The sequence below is a fragment of the Alligator mississippiensis genome, chromosome 2 (assembly GCF_030867095.1).
Source record: "Alligator mississippiensis isolate rAllMis1 chromosome 2, rAllMis1, whole genome shotgun sequence".
NCBI lineage: Eukaryota > Metazoa > Chordata > Crocodylia > Alligatoridae > Alligator > Alligator mississippiensis.
The window spans coordinates 97830642-97847229 of record NC_081825.1 but is presented as its reverse complement, the minus strand read 5'-3'; the positions used below and the strand labels follow the sequence as shown (position 1 = coordinate 97847229).

Here is a 16588-nt window from a genome sequence, read left to right as displayed (position 1 = left end):
ATGGTTCTTGGAAAAAATAAGCCAATCCACAGAGGTACATTTGATGAGTCCATAAAAGAGAAAAAAACTGACTGCTTCTCTGAAACAGCAGCCCTCATAGTGGCTAGCAATATAGTAAATCACAAAGCCGCATTGGTTTATTTAATTTATATTAGCATTGTTTTTTTTTCCCTGAAGCCAGTTTGCTTTGTTTTTAAAAGTAAATGAGACTTTGTTTTGTCAATCCTGATTAAGATTTTGTTTCTGAGTGTGATGAAGCTTATGACTGACAGATTTTGATACTGGCTTCTTTGACACCGACTTTCTCTTCATAATGGAAGAAACAGTTATACTTCCAGGAAGCCACCTTAAGATACAATTTATTTTTTTCATTGCTTAGGCAAATTAGAGGCAGCTTCAAAATACAGTTTATCTAAATATATACATCTTTGTTTTTCTGTGCTTAAAATATTGAAGTCATTTTGTGCTAAGCACTTTGATTAGATATTTTTAACTGATATTCATGAAGAAGGAGAGAGCTCTGAGGAATGGAAAGAGTTAGCAGGAGGGGGGAAATATATATATTTTTTTACTTAGAATCCCAGTAAAAATATCAAAGGGTCTATGCTTACCACTAGCTAATGAGCTATCCGGATGGTGATTCTCTAAACTCACTGTTTTCTGTATCAGGGAAAATAAAATTAAAAATACCTTTACCCCTTCATATTTTTATTGTGATTACCATTGCTCCAACAAAAGCATCTCTGCAGTGCTTTCCACTGCACCTCATCCAGAATGAACAGATTTCATTTAAAATAAAATATCCACAAGAACAATGCTTCCTGATGCATTTTCAAATTAAAACCAAATGGTTTGAACACATGCAGTATTTTAAGTAGTTATGCACAGTAGTATTTCTCTGTTAGGTTAAAATAATAAAAAATTAAGTGGGGTACATTCTATTCTGGTTCTTGATCATATTCCATATTGTACTCCCACACCAATTTCTTTGCTAGGAGAAAGTATGTTGCTACCTCCTTTTCACTGAATTCCAGGAACAATCAGGTAATCAATTATTTTTATAGCTAATGATAATAATATATGCAACTTCATCTTAAAATTAGGATGGGGAATCTTCTAACTGGATTAGATTGAAGCATAAGTAAACTTCCGGTCAGCTTTCTTAACTGAACTGCAAAATAAAAATAATAAATAACATTCACACAGAATATAAAATACAAATCCTAAATATAGATATTTTCTTACTTATGGGCTATATCTTAAATTACTCTAGGTAGCATTTCTCCTCTGCATTCCCCATTTCCTATTTTGATGTACTTCCCCATTTCTGTTTTAAAAATACACACATAAATAAGCACACAGACAAGATTCTGCTTTCACTGGTCCAGTTTTACACTGATATATTTCTATTGGCCTTACTGATGTAACTCTAACATCTAACTCAGATGTAAGTATAATCAGGTACTAAAGGTATTTAAGCAAGACTACATTTCCCTCATTTTATGACTTAATGCCCAAATCTTGGCACATAACCATTACATCTATCAGTATTTTGCATACAAATATCCACTGCATGAGAAGGACAGAGTGGAACAGTACTCCTGGGAAGTAAGCCTGAGACTCCAATGAATTCAGTGCTGACAAATATAGTTCTGCATCTGAACTGATCAGAAACAACCATAAGAAATAAAGCACTGCAGCTTATACCAATCTGCTTTTTAGCAGTTGTGCAAAATGAATGTAGTTTAAATAATTTGGCATACTGCACGGAACAGATTCAACCAAGATAAACTAGTATTTCACTCTGACTTCATGTGTGGTAGTGACATATAGTAAAGCAATGTTGCAAAAAAGAAAGAAACCTGCTTGATTTGACACTGTCCTATTAATTGTTTTCCTAGTTACAACACTTTTCTGCTCATTTTGCCTGGTTAGGCACATTTGTTTTGCACTGTCATTATACTGCTGAAACACAGCTTGGCCTGTCTTCACAGAACTAAGTAGTACTATAGAACATTCCCGGCCGGGCTGTTATAACATGGTCACCCAAAACAATAATTTTAGTATAGTAGATGGAACCCCATGTTCAGTGCTTAAAAGGGCAAATAATCTTGGTTCTGCTGCCATTAAACAAAGGGCATTCTCCAAAAAGTAAAAGGGAACGGAGTAAGACTCGTGGCTTCCTGTATTTTGCAGTCAGTCTTCAAGTAAAGAGCAGTTTAAATCTCTAACTCGTTGAGAAAAAGGAGCATGTGTAGATCTGTAAAGTTTAAAATATTTTATACCATTTCTAAACCTCCCTTTTCAGTGTATACTGTCTCTTGACAACACCGCATAAATACAAACCCAACCAGAACAAGTATTAATTATATTCAATTTGAAAGTAGAAATGTTACTGATACTGTCCCTTTAACAACATGCAAAACGTTAAAGACTCTTGGAGAGTAAGAACCCAATACTGCAAAACCTTCCACTCCTATTGACTTCCCTGAAGCATTAGATGCTCAGTACCAGACAGAATGATGCTGTAGAACTCATGGCTGCCATTACTGCAGACATTTTCCCCCTTTACATTAGTAAATTTTACATACATTTTGCAGTCACAATGCGACTGCAAAATAAAAATGTAATCTATTACTTTAAGATACTTCATCAATAATTGTAGTTAAAACTCTGCATGTTTTCTGAAAGTGTGTATTATATATGCAAACAATCATTCACATATGTTGCATATGTTCAATAAAAACAGTGATTTTTGCCAACATAAAACACTTGCAGAAACAACAAATTCTCTTTCTTCAGCCCTTATGTTGTGTGCAGGCGATAATGTCAAAATAGAAAAGCCACATGAAATCACCAGTCTTCTGAAGCACAAATTAACCTAACGCCTAACCACCACATCCCTATTCTCCACTTTATGTTAGAACTGGTAATGAAACACCTCCCCTTTTTCACCACAGTCTATCACCTTTCTTCTGGCTGACCAGATGTCCCACATGCCAACAGAACCAGCTGAAAGAGGGCTAGGAGTGGGAGAAACGTGCACCAAAGTTGCTACATTGTTACATTAACACTCTATTTTTATAAAAAAATTCAGATCAGATTGAATTGCCTACAGCATTTCCACCCCAATGTTATCCAAAGTAATGTTAACTATACTGTCATTCATTAAGGCTATTTTAATCAAATTGGCACAACAAAAACTATGTAAAAACTATAAATCTCTGTCATTTTAGTACCCCTCTCTCTCTCAACATATCTGCACTGATTATCTATTTCTGCATTGATGCAGTTTCCTTCAAAAGCGCTCCTCCCATGCTCATCATTGTACCACAATAACTTTGTAAGATAGAGAAGTATCGCCTGGTGAGGGATTAGAGCACTTGAGAAGTCATGCCATCTCTTATCCAAGGTCACAGAGAGTCAGAGACTAAGTCATGAACAAATCTAGATATCCAGAGTTGCAATCCAGTGCTGTAACCAAACGAGTTGCAAGTAGCACAACGGCCTTGACTGCCCATTCTCTAATCAATTCACTTCCTTCAGATAGGAGAGACTGAAGACTGAAAAAACACAAAAATAGGTTTTGTGCTTGGCAGCTCTGAGTATTGTTGCCACAGCAGTTATCAGGAAATGTTGCCAATTTAATTTTTTCTGGAATATGAAACAGTAGCCTGCACTAAGGAACAATGCACCATAATTGATCAATAATTATACTCTATTATGGGCTTCTCTTAACTAAATATTAATTCAGAGTACCAATTTTTTCCCCATCAGGATTTACAGTTGGGCAGATGAAATGTCTCTTCTCTTCTTGATCTATTATGCCAGGACAGATTCTGTTTATGGTCCCTTTATCTATTTTAGATACTTTATCAGACTGGAGAAGAGGCATGAACTACTAATTTAAGGAAAGGGTAACTCTTCAATAAGGCACTACAAATATTTTAGATTTACACATATTATGAAAAGGCACAGTGATGGATTATGTCTACTATTTTTTTTTAAGGCAAAAAGCAAACTGCTGAAAAACAGCTGCTACCACACAGCCAGGGAGGAGGGTTCCAGCCCTGGGAGAATGCCCCCCATTCTGCCAATAAGCTGACTGACAGAAGGGGGGGGTAGTCTCCCATGGTAGAAACTCTCCTGGTTCTCCCCTGCAGGAGAACAGCCCTGCTCTCTGCCCTTCTCAGGGATGACCCAGATGTGGGGGGGGGGGGGGGGTGGAGGAGGGGAAGGCACTCACACAATAAGTCTCTGGGAGCCTTTCTGCAGGGACATACAGCAGTCTGCTCTATCTGGCACTGCTTCGGGCTGAGCCAGGGCAGTGCACGACAAGGCAGGGGCATTTGGCCTTGCCACTACAGCATAGCAGCATGCTTTGCCCTGCTCTGCTCCAGTTTAGCTGGCCAGCACAGGCAATAAGGCAAAACTGGGGGGGAAGGCTGGAAACTGTGCACATGGAAGCTTTCCCTAAGCTGAACTCACAGCCCTTCTGGTTTTCAATCACTGCCCCTGACACTCAGTTGAGTGGTGGAAGGCCAAAGTGAATCAGGCAAAGAAGAGGGCTCCCTGTGTTCGAGCAGCAGGGGTGACAACTGAAAAGTCAGTACACGAGAACAAGGTTTACAAGTCCAGCTCTTGGCTTCTGCTGGCTTCCCCTTGCATCCCCCCTATGGAGGGAGGGAGGGAGCAGGAATTTAAAAGTCGCAGAGGCTGAAAGTCTGGCTTGGGCAAAGCCTCTGGTTACCCCTTGCTGCCCACACCACCCAGCTGATCCACAGTGGGGCAAAGCAGACAGCTGCTTAGGAACCTTGTCACAGTGGGGAAATGTCTTGGACTCATCCTGCACTGGAATTCTGGAATGAGAAGCAGGAGGGGGGCAGCTGGTGGCTGCTTCTCCCCTCCCAGTCTGTGGGATGGAGGGAGCAACTCTCCCCCACACCTCCTCAAGACCAGAGTGATTCTAGCCTTAGGAAGGCAACAGAGCCCTTCCCCAGATCCTCTTTTACTGGTCCCAGAGATAAGTTAAGCTGGAAGAAAGTGTACAGATGTTCAGTCTTCCAGGAGCGATTTAACTACTGGTGTTCCTGACTTCTTGTTCTCCTGAAGTGGTCATTTTGCTCCAAAAAAAAAAGGCCTGAAAGTCTGCCTGCTTTGAGTCTCTACCAGGACAACAGTGATTCTCATGGTAGAAACTGAAAGTTTGTGTACAGAGTTTCTGAAGCAGCAATAGGTTATTTTAACATGAAAAGAACTTAAATGTAAAATAAGTTAAAAAACAAAGAAATATTAGAACAAGACAATTTACATATTGTTTAGGCTATGAAACAAACATAAATATATAGTCAATAGTAAAAAGGACACCATCAGGTTAAATACATCTCACTGGTAACAGTTAACTGTAACTGAAAAAGATCTTAAAAGGTTAAAAGGCTGAAAAAGTTTTTTTCCTGTTTATTTTGCATTCTCCTTGGTTGCATGACCCTTTCACTCAACAAAGGGAGAGTAAAGTACAAAACTACTAATGTATACTCAGGCCTAGATGTAATACCTCAAAATATAATAATCAATTAACGAGGAAATTAACTTTGCCTTTTATTTTTCATTCGGTCAACTTGTATTGTTTAAAAGGCTGGTATTTTTAGTTTATTAATGATGCACTGTTTAGTATTTGGCAACTCTATCTGTATATATTGAAATATTTCCAGAAATCAAGAGGCTGATGGATGGCTTTAAGTACTGGTGATGTTTTGACCAAATATTATTAGTATTTTATTACTATGAATATTCAATAGGTTTTTAATAATATTTTTTATTAATGACAATTGTTTTAGCTTTATGGGCAGACTGAGATACTGGGAACATTTTGAAATATATCTGATTAAAAGTACATTGAAGAAGAGCCTGATCCTTCACAGTTCTTCCCTGGCCCTTTTGCCAGTGAAATTTGATATGATATGATTATTTCAATAACAGCACACTGTAGTCAAACATGAGGAAAACTAGAACACAATTATCTAAAAGCTGAGAAAAATACTGGCCAAATCCATTCTGTCCCCCGCCCCCATAGTTAGAATGAAAACTTGTTTAAAAAAATACTCTTTTTACAATTTGATGAAAGACTGTTACTTTGGTAAAATAAACTTCCTTTGCCAGAATATGCTGATTTCTGCTATCTATTATCAGACTATATAACATATGAAAAAGAAAATTATGTAAAATACACCTATTTTACATTTCTTAATGCTAGCATGATGTTGTTAGAATCATTTCACTAATTGTATGACATTCCATCAATCAAAAGGGAGTATTAATCATTTACCCAGTTGTTCTTCCTCCCCCCAGCGTATACAAAAGATATGCAATCTGTTTTAATTAAAAACATCCTATACAGTGTTTAAAAAACCAACAAGTTGGGAATCCATTTTAAATCAATGTTTCTGTCAATTAACGTCCTGAACCCCTGCTATTGACCCAATACTGTACAATCTGTTATTATGCACTGTCCTACCTATCATCTGTTCCTCGTGCTGGTCTGTTCCAAAAAGACAGACAGCTGCAACACTATATCCCTGTTCAACCTGAGGACCATCTGACTTTAATTGTAGCACACAGCTTGATGTGGGTCTGGTTATGAGAAGCCAAAGTATCGCACTGTAATAATCTGGAAAAGCAGAAACCTGCCAACACAGGGCTGAAAATGGGGGCTTGGGCTGTCTGGCTGGTTGACGAGCTGCAGGAAATATGATTAATGAGTAAGGTATAATGATATCAGGAACCCGATTAGCACCACAAAAAGGTCACAGATCAAAGTAGTATGCATTTCATGAGCTCCAATCATTGCATAAAATCTGTGGACTTGAAGAGGTAAACTGAAATGGAAGGGCAAAAGAAAATCCAAGTGTGATAGCTTATAAAACGAGCACTTAAAATACGATAATCATCATTTAGTTTGATACTAGAAGATGTAAGGAAATATTAACTGAATAAATCAGTCTGAGCTGTACTGTAATGATCCTTTTAATAATAATATGAGGGGCTGAATTTCATGCATTTCCTAGAAAATAAATGTATTTTAATTAAAAGTTTTGATTTTGTTGATGATGCCAAACCAAATAAATATTAAAAAAGAAAATGAATTGAATATTTTGTGCATATTTCTTTAGTGTTTATCCTATCACAAAATATATCATTGCTAAATGGCATCTTCCATACAAATATTCACAATGTCAGTGTGTGTGCACACATGCACACCTCCCTCCCTCCCCAACACAATTTATTAATGATAAGGCCTTAATTAAGGAGGGTTGTATAAAACTTTCATTCACTTACAAATTACACTAGTACTAGTGGGGTTTGTAGTCTGAACAGAGGGAGTATTATCTAAAACACAGCTCTAAAGACAAGGATTATGTATGTTGTTAATTTTCAAGCCTGTGTTCTCTTACACTCCAAATAAGCTCAGTTCACCTAAAGCTATTCTCCTGTGTCAAATTATAAAATGACTATTCAAAAAAATTAAACATTCTTTAAAATCATGCATAAAGGGTCTTTACTACTTAAAACATTTTTACATTAAATTACTTTTCATTTAGGACAAAAAATGGGAAGGAAACCTATTTATGACAGATATTAGAACTTCATGGCAGAAAGTACGAAGATAAAAAGGATAACATCTTACATACAACCTTTCCAGAGCAAATATAGCTTTTAATAAGTCACTTTCACTAATTAACATTTATCTGAAAACAAAACTAAAGTGAAATGTGAAAATTAAATAGTTCTAAATAACAATCAAGAGTTGGAAAAAATCATACTTATGGAATGTTTTAAATTCTGAAAGTTACTTTAAATCACTGTTAATCTTTTCACCAGCAAAGTTTAAATTGTTTAAACAAATGGTGCTTTTCCCAGACCATAAGGCCAGGCACAGACATTACACTTTTATTGGTATAAATTATCAGAAATTAGTCTACACCTGTAACAGAACAGAACTTTGGCATACAAAACCAGTATTCTGCATCACAAGAGATCACTGCGTTCCTCAGAGGTCCCAGGAAGTTTTTAGGAAAATTGGGAGATGCTGAGTTAAGAATAGCAAGTCAAAAAGCCCGAGGCTGGATCAATTCAGTCTTTGCGCATTAGTCGCACACCCGCCCCCGGGACAACCCTTCTCTGCTGGAGCACACTGCCCAGTCCAGCCCAAGCCTGGAAAGCAGGCTGGGATGCTGGGGAACTCTGATTTAACTGAAACCAGGAAGGGGTCTGCCACAGAAGTTTCATAAACTGGTTTGACCCAAATCAGTTAAGTCTGATACTACATTCAACCAGTTTTATCTTAAACCAGCTTCAGCCATTTTGAAACTGGTTTATGTGCACTGAACTTCTGTTCTGTTACAGGTTTAAACCAGTCTCTGATTACTTAAACTAGTTTTCATGTAACTTCTGTCCCTAGAAGTTCAGTGCACAGACTGGTTTAAAAAGGGCAGAACCCAGTCAAAGATTTTCCCCCTTCCCCCTCCCAAAGGGCAAATGTGTGTTCTGTTCACTACCAATTTAAACTAAACTGCTTATAGAAACTAAGCGCTTATGGAAACTAAACTTATCGAATCTAAACTATGCTGCATAATTTATACTGATTCCATCTCAGGCTTTTTGAATGTCTGTACCTAGCCAAAAAGAAGTAGAATATAAACGTTGCATTTCATTAAGAAATTACGTATAAAAGTAAGTGGTGTCCTTGTTCCAGTTTTTTTCTAACCTGATTTTTCATGGAGTAATCTATCTAGTATATCCCAGATAAAGAAAAAAAGCATTGCCTTGGAATACAAAAAGAGTTTACTATCATATAAGAGATTGCTTTAAAGGGATGTTACATTTCATGCCCAAGAGCTTAACAGTAATAATCAAAAAGCATCTACTTCCTGCTGATGAGGCACTTCATCCTGAGACTATAGCACAAGTGAGACATATCAAGAAGAGCTGCAAGAAGGTAGAGATTAGGGGTAGCAAAGGGCTTGGGAAATGGGGAAGGATGAAGAAAGGCAGCTCTGAAGGTACAGAGATGTGTTGGTAAGAAATGGGGGTAATCAGGATCAGAAAGGAAAACAGAATTAAAACTGGGAGCTGAAAGGTTTTAGAAAACACAGTTGGAATATGTTCATGGTAGACAGATAAGGACCTGTAATTAACAGACAGAAAGGGGCACAGTTTGAGCGACAACAAAAAACCTACTGCTAGGGAGATCAAGAACACAAGCAATTTTTAAAACATTCAGTTTTTGGTTTTTGTGATGGTGATCATCAATTCATGCTGAACTCAGAAGTAACATTTTTTTCCATTAAACCTGACACAAACATGGTAGGGCCCAAAATTGCATCTAAACCTGGATTAAAGAGATCTGAAGGCCATGCATATTTTACCCTTAATTTGGATTAATTTAATATTTATTTTCCCATTAAACGACATCCAAATTATTGTAAACACTTTACACTTTGAACTGATATTTTATCCTCTAACTACAATGAATGCTAACATTCTTGATTTTCATAACCCAAAATACAAATTCAGGCTGTGGCATCATCACCTCACTATAGTGAAACATAGTGAAAAGCTTTAAGATCAGTCAAACTGTATTTTAAATTATGCATATTTCATTATTGCTCTTGCTGAATAAACTGGTCTGAACTATTTTATTCAACAACAGAATATGATTTTTCTTTCTACTTTATTTAAACCTAAGGCAATCATAAAGGTCAAGTCTTACACCTCCCAGTTTGCCTAAAAACTTCCTGTGACCTCTAAGGGATGCAGTGATCTCTTGTACTTTAATTCAGAGATGCAAAGAATGAACTCAGTGCAACATGAACAGACTTCAACAATCGCTGCCCTAATTCTCAGCTTGCTTCTTTATTAAAAAGCAAAACTAAAAAACCTTCCATGATATCCATGAAAAGCATATCCCAAGTATCAAGATAAACTCTGAACTTGCAAAGAGGCTGAACAAGATGTCAGAGACATGAACTGGCCCATTCATTTCAGTGTATATGATACTATAACATCCATTCTGTAAACTATTTCACTGATAAGAGCATTTAAAATGAAAATGAAATGTAATATAATGGTCAGTATCAGGACATCCCAAACGAAGTGAAACAAAGAACTAGCTGAGGGGAATTAGGGAAAGGAAATGTGACACAAAAAGGTGTAAAATTAAGATGCAGAAGCTTTTAAAAAAACACGGAAGGATGCAGGACAGAGACATATGACCATAAACTATTTGAGAAGAAAAATATTTAGAGAATTGTCCTTGGACTGAAAATAATGATAGCCATCTTACCAATCTGTTTATACGAACAAATTCTTCTGGAGTTTTGGCCCATGGTGGAAGTTCAACATCAGATACCACTGTTCCATCATCCATCACTCCTAGATTGTAATTGTTGTTATTAACAAACAGCTCTGGGAGATAATAAAATTCAGGAATCAGCTCCTGTAGGCAAAGAAAAACAAGTTCATGTTATGAATTCTATCATAAAGCACCCCTTCTATATATGAAATAAATTGTTTAAGTAGCAGATTTGGTAAGCTATTAGCAACCTCTTAAGACAAAGATGAACATTTTTCAAGAAATGTCCTATAATGTAATTTGACTACGAAGCATATGAAAATTGATTTCAACTACATGTTAATGTGACAATTATAGCCACCTATGGAAAGAAAGGATATAAGACCATGTTGATGTAAGCAAAATTCAGCAAAAAACAGTTTTCAGCAAAATAACAGATTTATGGTATAACTGTTCCTTTAAAATGTTATACAAATCTGTGTTTTCAAGTGCAGCTATCTTAATACTGTGTGCAAGTGGCACCTACTGTATTATTGTGCTGCAACACAATTAGGTATAATCCTATTTTCTTACTTTTCAGATTCTCTGAAGAATTCACCGTTTGTATTGAAATTATTTATGACTGATCCCTGTCAAAAAAAATAATTTTCTGTTAAGTTTGAAACCCCTGGGCACATCTCCACAAGCAGGAATGAGCGTTCCCTGGGGACAAATAGCAACAACACATTTTTGTGCCACTGCTAGCTATCCCTGGGAAATACACCTGCCATGCACTCGGGCACATGGCAAGTTGCATCAGGTGTAGTAGGGGAGGCTGCAGCCAGCACCGGAGCTGGCCACAGCAACCTTATCTGGGGTCCTGAAGACCTCCCAGGTCTCCAACAGCAATCCAGGTGGGAAGAGCCTGGCTGGCAACCAGAGTATGGCTCTGGCCAGCCAGGCTCTGGTTTTGGGCAACACATGCTGCTGCCACGTGCACCACCCTACTTTTTTCTGGTGTGGGTTTTTTTGGCACTAGGACCTCCCCATGTCAACAAACCCACCACCCTGCAAATTAGCGGCATGGCCTGCACGTGCGGCACATGTGGTTTGTGGTGCAGCGCTACAAACCACGTGTGCTCACTCATTTAGACACATCCTATGGGATTATGCTAGAGAAATTTATACAGTAATGCATCAGATTTTTTCATTATCAAGTGCTGCTAAACCAGGTTTTTATTTTTTTAAATAAAAAAGAACAAAAGAATGTCTCCAATTAAAGGCAGGAAAAGCTGAACTTTACTCTAGTCACCACAGCAGTGTTCTCTGCACTAGATTTTTTATTATCATTATTTATTTGCTAAACATCCCATTGTTCTGAGGTAGCAATCTCTGGAAAGTTAGGCTCCAATTCTTCAATGGACTCCATATAGAAAGTCAAAGGGGTTCCAGGCTGGTTCAATGATACTGTGTTTACTTGAACAGAACATGACCCTGATTCTAAGATGACCCCTCAATAAGTAGATTCTATATATGAAAAATTTATTAATCATTTGTTATAGTTTTCCGGGGTTGGATTTATGACACATTATAACCTGCCTAACATCTGATTCCCCAGGTACCTCTCCATTACTCCCCCCCCCCGCCCCAATCTCTCACCCAGTAACTCCTCAATTTACATTGTCACTGACTGCCTTCCTTGCATGCATACCAGTCTCTGGCTTTTTTACTTTTCATTCCATCCAGGAACCTTGTCTGCTTATAATTCTCCAGGTAGAGAACCTAATTTTTGAGGCTAGGGACAGACGTTACACATAAACTGGTTTACGTGATCAGAAATTAGTTTAAACCTGTAACAGAACAGATGTTCAGTGCACATAAACCAGTTTGAAAATGGTGGAAACTGGCTTGAGATAAACCTGGTTGAATGTAGTCAGACTTAACTGATTTGGGTCAAACTGGTTTATGCAATGTCTGACCCAGACACCTTCCTGGTTTAACTTAAACCAGAGTACCCCAGCATCCCAGATGCTTTGCAGCCCTGAGTGGGACTCTCTGCTCCAGAAAGCTGGGCTGGCCCCTCTCTTCTGCTCCCTCACTGGAGCTCCAGCAGAGACAGCAGGCACAGGGGCATCTGCCTGGCTTCCTCCTGCCCCCTCCCGCCCTCACTCTCTGCTCAAGCAGGGATTCCCCTCTCCTACATCACAGACTGTATCCAGTATGTGGTATGCTAGGTAATGCTGAGAGGTGTCTGTGTAAGGCAGACAGGACAAAGGCAGATAGGACAGTGTCCGCTTAGGGCTTTTTGGAGCTAATCAACAGGTAGCTGATAATGTCCCTCCTTGGAATGTTCCCTTCCTTGGAAAAAACTGTTTAAGAAGAGCTTGAACTAATGATAGAGGCTTTGTTTTCTGATGGGGTGTTAAATGCTGATAATAGAGCTGATAAATGCTCTGTTATCAAGGAATGGGGGGAGCCCCTTCCTAATCAGAGCATCCTGCCAGGGCCTGGCCATGCCCCCCCCCCCTCAGCTCAGTACTGTCCAAGGGAAGGGAGGGCTGCTCTAGTGTCCCTCCAGCTCCTAGCGTGAGCCACTGTAGGCATGTGCCTGCATTTCCTCAGTCCAGAGAGGATGTCTGTGTAGTTACAAACTGGTTCAGCCTTGCCAGGTTAGATTAACCTCCAAAGATTGAATGAATTCAGGCTCAGGCTTTTTGAATGTCTGTCCCTAGTCAGAAGGTTTGCCTTGAATTTGTCCCCCCTCCCACTGCTACAGCAGGGAAAATAAATCTGGAAGGTCAGGTAGCCCCTTTGAGCTCTGCTTCCTCCCAACTTTTTCTCCTGGCAGCCTTTTTCTCCTCTCCTGCCTGTCAGAACCTGCTCTTCCTGAGCACAGGGAAGTGACAAGCAAACTTGAAAAAAAAATCTTGAAATTAAACATGGCTGTAGATTTGCATATCCATATACTAACCATGTACTTAGTTCATCCAGAATTGATTCATGTTACTTTTTTATAAAACTGCTGCAAGTTTTAGCATAGGTATTTCATAAACACACTTTTAAGCAGCACTTTGGCACCTGCTTATAAGTTTGTACAAACTATGCATGATATTAATCCATATGATTTACCATATAGTTTATTAGTCTGGGCCCCACCAGAGTTGGCAGGACTTCAAGCTACAGTGACCCCTCACCTCAGCACTGCTGGACATGTCTGCATGTGCAAATGCTGCAGAGTGGGTTAACGCTACCCTCGGCAGGCATCTACACATGCAGTGATGCAGGAGCAATTTGCTGCTGAAGAGGGGTGGTGCAGGACCACCTTGGGCCCTGCACCACCCCTCTTCAGCAGCCAGGGAGAGCTCTAGGCTCCCTCTGGGTGATAGCCCAGGGACTGGCAGGAAGCATGGGGCCAGGAGACAGGTGTCTCCTGGCAGGGGCTGGAAGATTTCTCCCTGCCCTGAGGAGCTGAGTGCTGCCAGGGCAGGCTCCAATGGTGGAGCTCAGGTGGAGACAATGTCCCCCTACCCCAGCAGCAGGCAGCTCCCAGCCCTGGCTCCCTGACCAGGGGTAAAGGACTTAGAAAGAGCTGCAGGGGAGGGACAGGTCCCAGCCCTCTGCCCCCAACCTGCTGGTGGGGCAGCTAGCTAGCAGTGAACTGGCTGCCCCACTGGCAGATCAGAGCAGGAGGCTGGGACCTGCACCTCCCCTGCAGCTCTTTCTAGGCCCCACACCTTGACCACTGATCAGGGCATAAGGCTGGGACCTGCCCCTAACCAGGACAGTTCCCACCAGCCCTAGGATGTGCAGAGAAGTCTGCACATGCAGCCCAGAGCTGGTGGGGACTGCCCAAAACAGGACAATCACCAGCTACCTCCAGGCTGCACCTACAGACTTCCCCATGCAGTCCAGGGCTGGCCAGGAAATGTCCAGGTCAACTGTAGGTCCCAGCCAGCTCCAGCCTGGGCAGGGAACTCTCCCCATGCAGAGAGCATCCAGCACCTATTCTGTGATTAAGGAGCAGGGGCTAGCAGCTCCCTGCTGCCAGGGCAGGGGGACACTGTCTCCAGCCAGGCTCCAGTGGCAGAGCCCGCCCTGGTAGCAGGCAGCTCTCAAGGGCAGGGACCAATCTCCCACCCTCTGCTGCCCAGGAGCAACTTTGCTCCCAGTTGGCTATCTAAACATGCTGTACTGCACAGTAATTACTCATGGGTAGATTTGCTACTTGTATTTCCAGGTATCAAATGTATTCATGATTAGAGCAAATTACTGCCAGTAAATGTCTGCACATGTATATGGTGACGTTTACTTTGCTGTAATTTGCTGTAATCTCAAGTAAACCATCTTGTGTAGATGCACTCACTTAGTATATGTATATATTCCAGATACTGTCCCCCCGCCGCCCACAAAAGATCCATTTGCTTATTAGCCCCCGCTCATGATTGTAACCTGGTGTTCTTGTCACAAGTCCTAGGATGTTCCAAAAATGTATATGTAAATGAAATGCAGTGCAACCTGGTCCAGTTTCACCTCACAGAGGGCAGGGCCACATTAATCCTATACACCAAGCTGAGAAAGGGGATAACAGAGGGATTCTGGGTGAACTGTATGCAATATCTTGGCTCACCATGACTTAAAAAGAGTCAGTGGTGAGGGGGACTGCGCTTAAAGGGTACTACCATTTGTCTTATTTGCATGGGCTCTACTAACATATTTTCATAGTAGGGTCCCCTCGGCATGTTTGCTCAGTGTGGGCCATGTGTTTTATAGTAAAGCTCAGTGTTTGCTGCATTTAATCAGCTTCATATTTTGTTTCCATTGCTGAGTACCTGCTGTTTTTGGTAGCAGTTTGATAACAGACAATATATTTAGTGAGATTTCCTTGTATTCAATTGCAAGATGGGGGGTTTTTCCCCCATACCGGGGTGGGAGGGGGAGGGAGGATGACACACCTCATCTTGTATTCAACTGAATATGGTATGTCTGAATATAGGATTGGCACTATAGCCCCAAGCATTTTGATCATCATCAGGTACCATCTAGACCAGTGGTGCACAACCTTTCGGTGCTGTGGGAGGGATGAGTGGCATGGAGCTGGTCCCCAGTACAGAATGCACCAGGATCAAGGCCCCATGCTTCAGGATCATACCCCACACTGCCTCCAGCTAGCTCCTCTGTGCCAATCTAGTGGGCTCTCTGTGCATTCAGAAATTTAGCAGCAGGGGATCAACCACTGCTGCCACTGTTCCTCTGCTGCCAAATTCTTGGACCCAAGGGGGCCCCTGTGGATGGGATGGGATGGGATGGCTCCAAGGACCCAATCTGGCCCACTGGCCAGGGGTTGATCACCTCTGGTCTAGACTTGTTCTGAGTAGGGTTAAAATGGGAATTATCACACTATTGGCTAGTTTACTTTAGCACTCGTACAAATGGAGTTGCAACAGTGTTTGCAACAGTAAGAAATGTTAAGGAAAAATAGTGTACATGATGCTAATGAAATTTAATATCCAAGGCAAACAGAGAACTTTCAAAAAGTGCTTCTTAGTATTTAAAAACAAAGGAAATTTAAAGCAGAAAATGGAACATTAGGAAGCACAGTTAAACAGCAAAGTCAAGAAACAGAAGTTAAGATTCCAACAGTAAGATTACCTTTCTACATATGCAATATATTTTCCCCTTTTCTAGTTATAACTTAATAAGCTGTCTATTCTCTACAATATATTCCAGATAACATTCAAGATGTACATAAAATTCCCAGTTACTGGTGGTGTTAGAACTTCATTTCTAACTTTTGTAATTTTGCATGCAGTCCTAACTTTACACTTATTTTAAAAAGCCTACTAAGAAATAATGCTTTTTTTTTTTTTTTTGCCTTTAATGTATTTTTATTGGAAATTTTTAATGGAACAGCCTTGGGACATGCACTCAAATAAGCCCAGCAATTTGATGGATTTAGAAAACAATGAGGCAGTAAATTGGAGAATTTACTCTCTGTGAATGGAAAGGATCAATATTTGTAATTGCTTCAGGAAGTGAATTTCATAGCAAGTGACTGGTGTAAAATTGCTCTTCCGACTAACACGTGCAAACTGTGTGCCACTTAACAAGCAGAAAAATTCAGTCTGTTTTGTCTGCTTTTATGTGTAGTGGGCCCAGTCTGTAGCTATGTCAGAGGCCTGGTAGATCAGATTTGAAATCCAGTCTTGACATGGGTCAATGGATCAGTGGTCTCCCAAATATCCCCTCAGGGCTAGCTAT

At 40.1% G+C, this 16588-nt stretch overlaps 1 protein-coding gene across 11 annotated transcripts in view; it reads right to left on the bottom strand.

Annotated features, from left to right (window-relative positions):
* The window catches only part of LRBA (LPS responsive beige-like anchor protein), a 611727-nt gene that overhangs the window by 107336 nt on the left and 487803 nt on the right, over positions 1–16588 (bottom strand). For all 11 annotated transcript variants that reach the window (XM_019481504.2, XM_019481508.2, XM_019481505.2 and 8 more), the window contains one exon: positions 10343–10495. In XM_019481504.2, coding sequence (XP_019337049.1) covers positions 10343–10495 — 153 coding nt within the window. The remainder of the gene's footprint in view (positions 1–10342; positions 10496–16588) is intronic.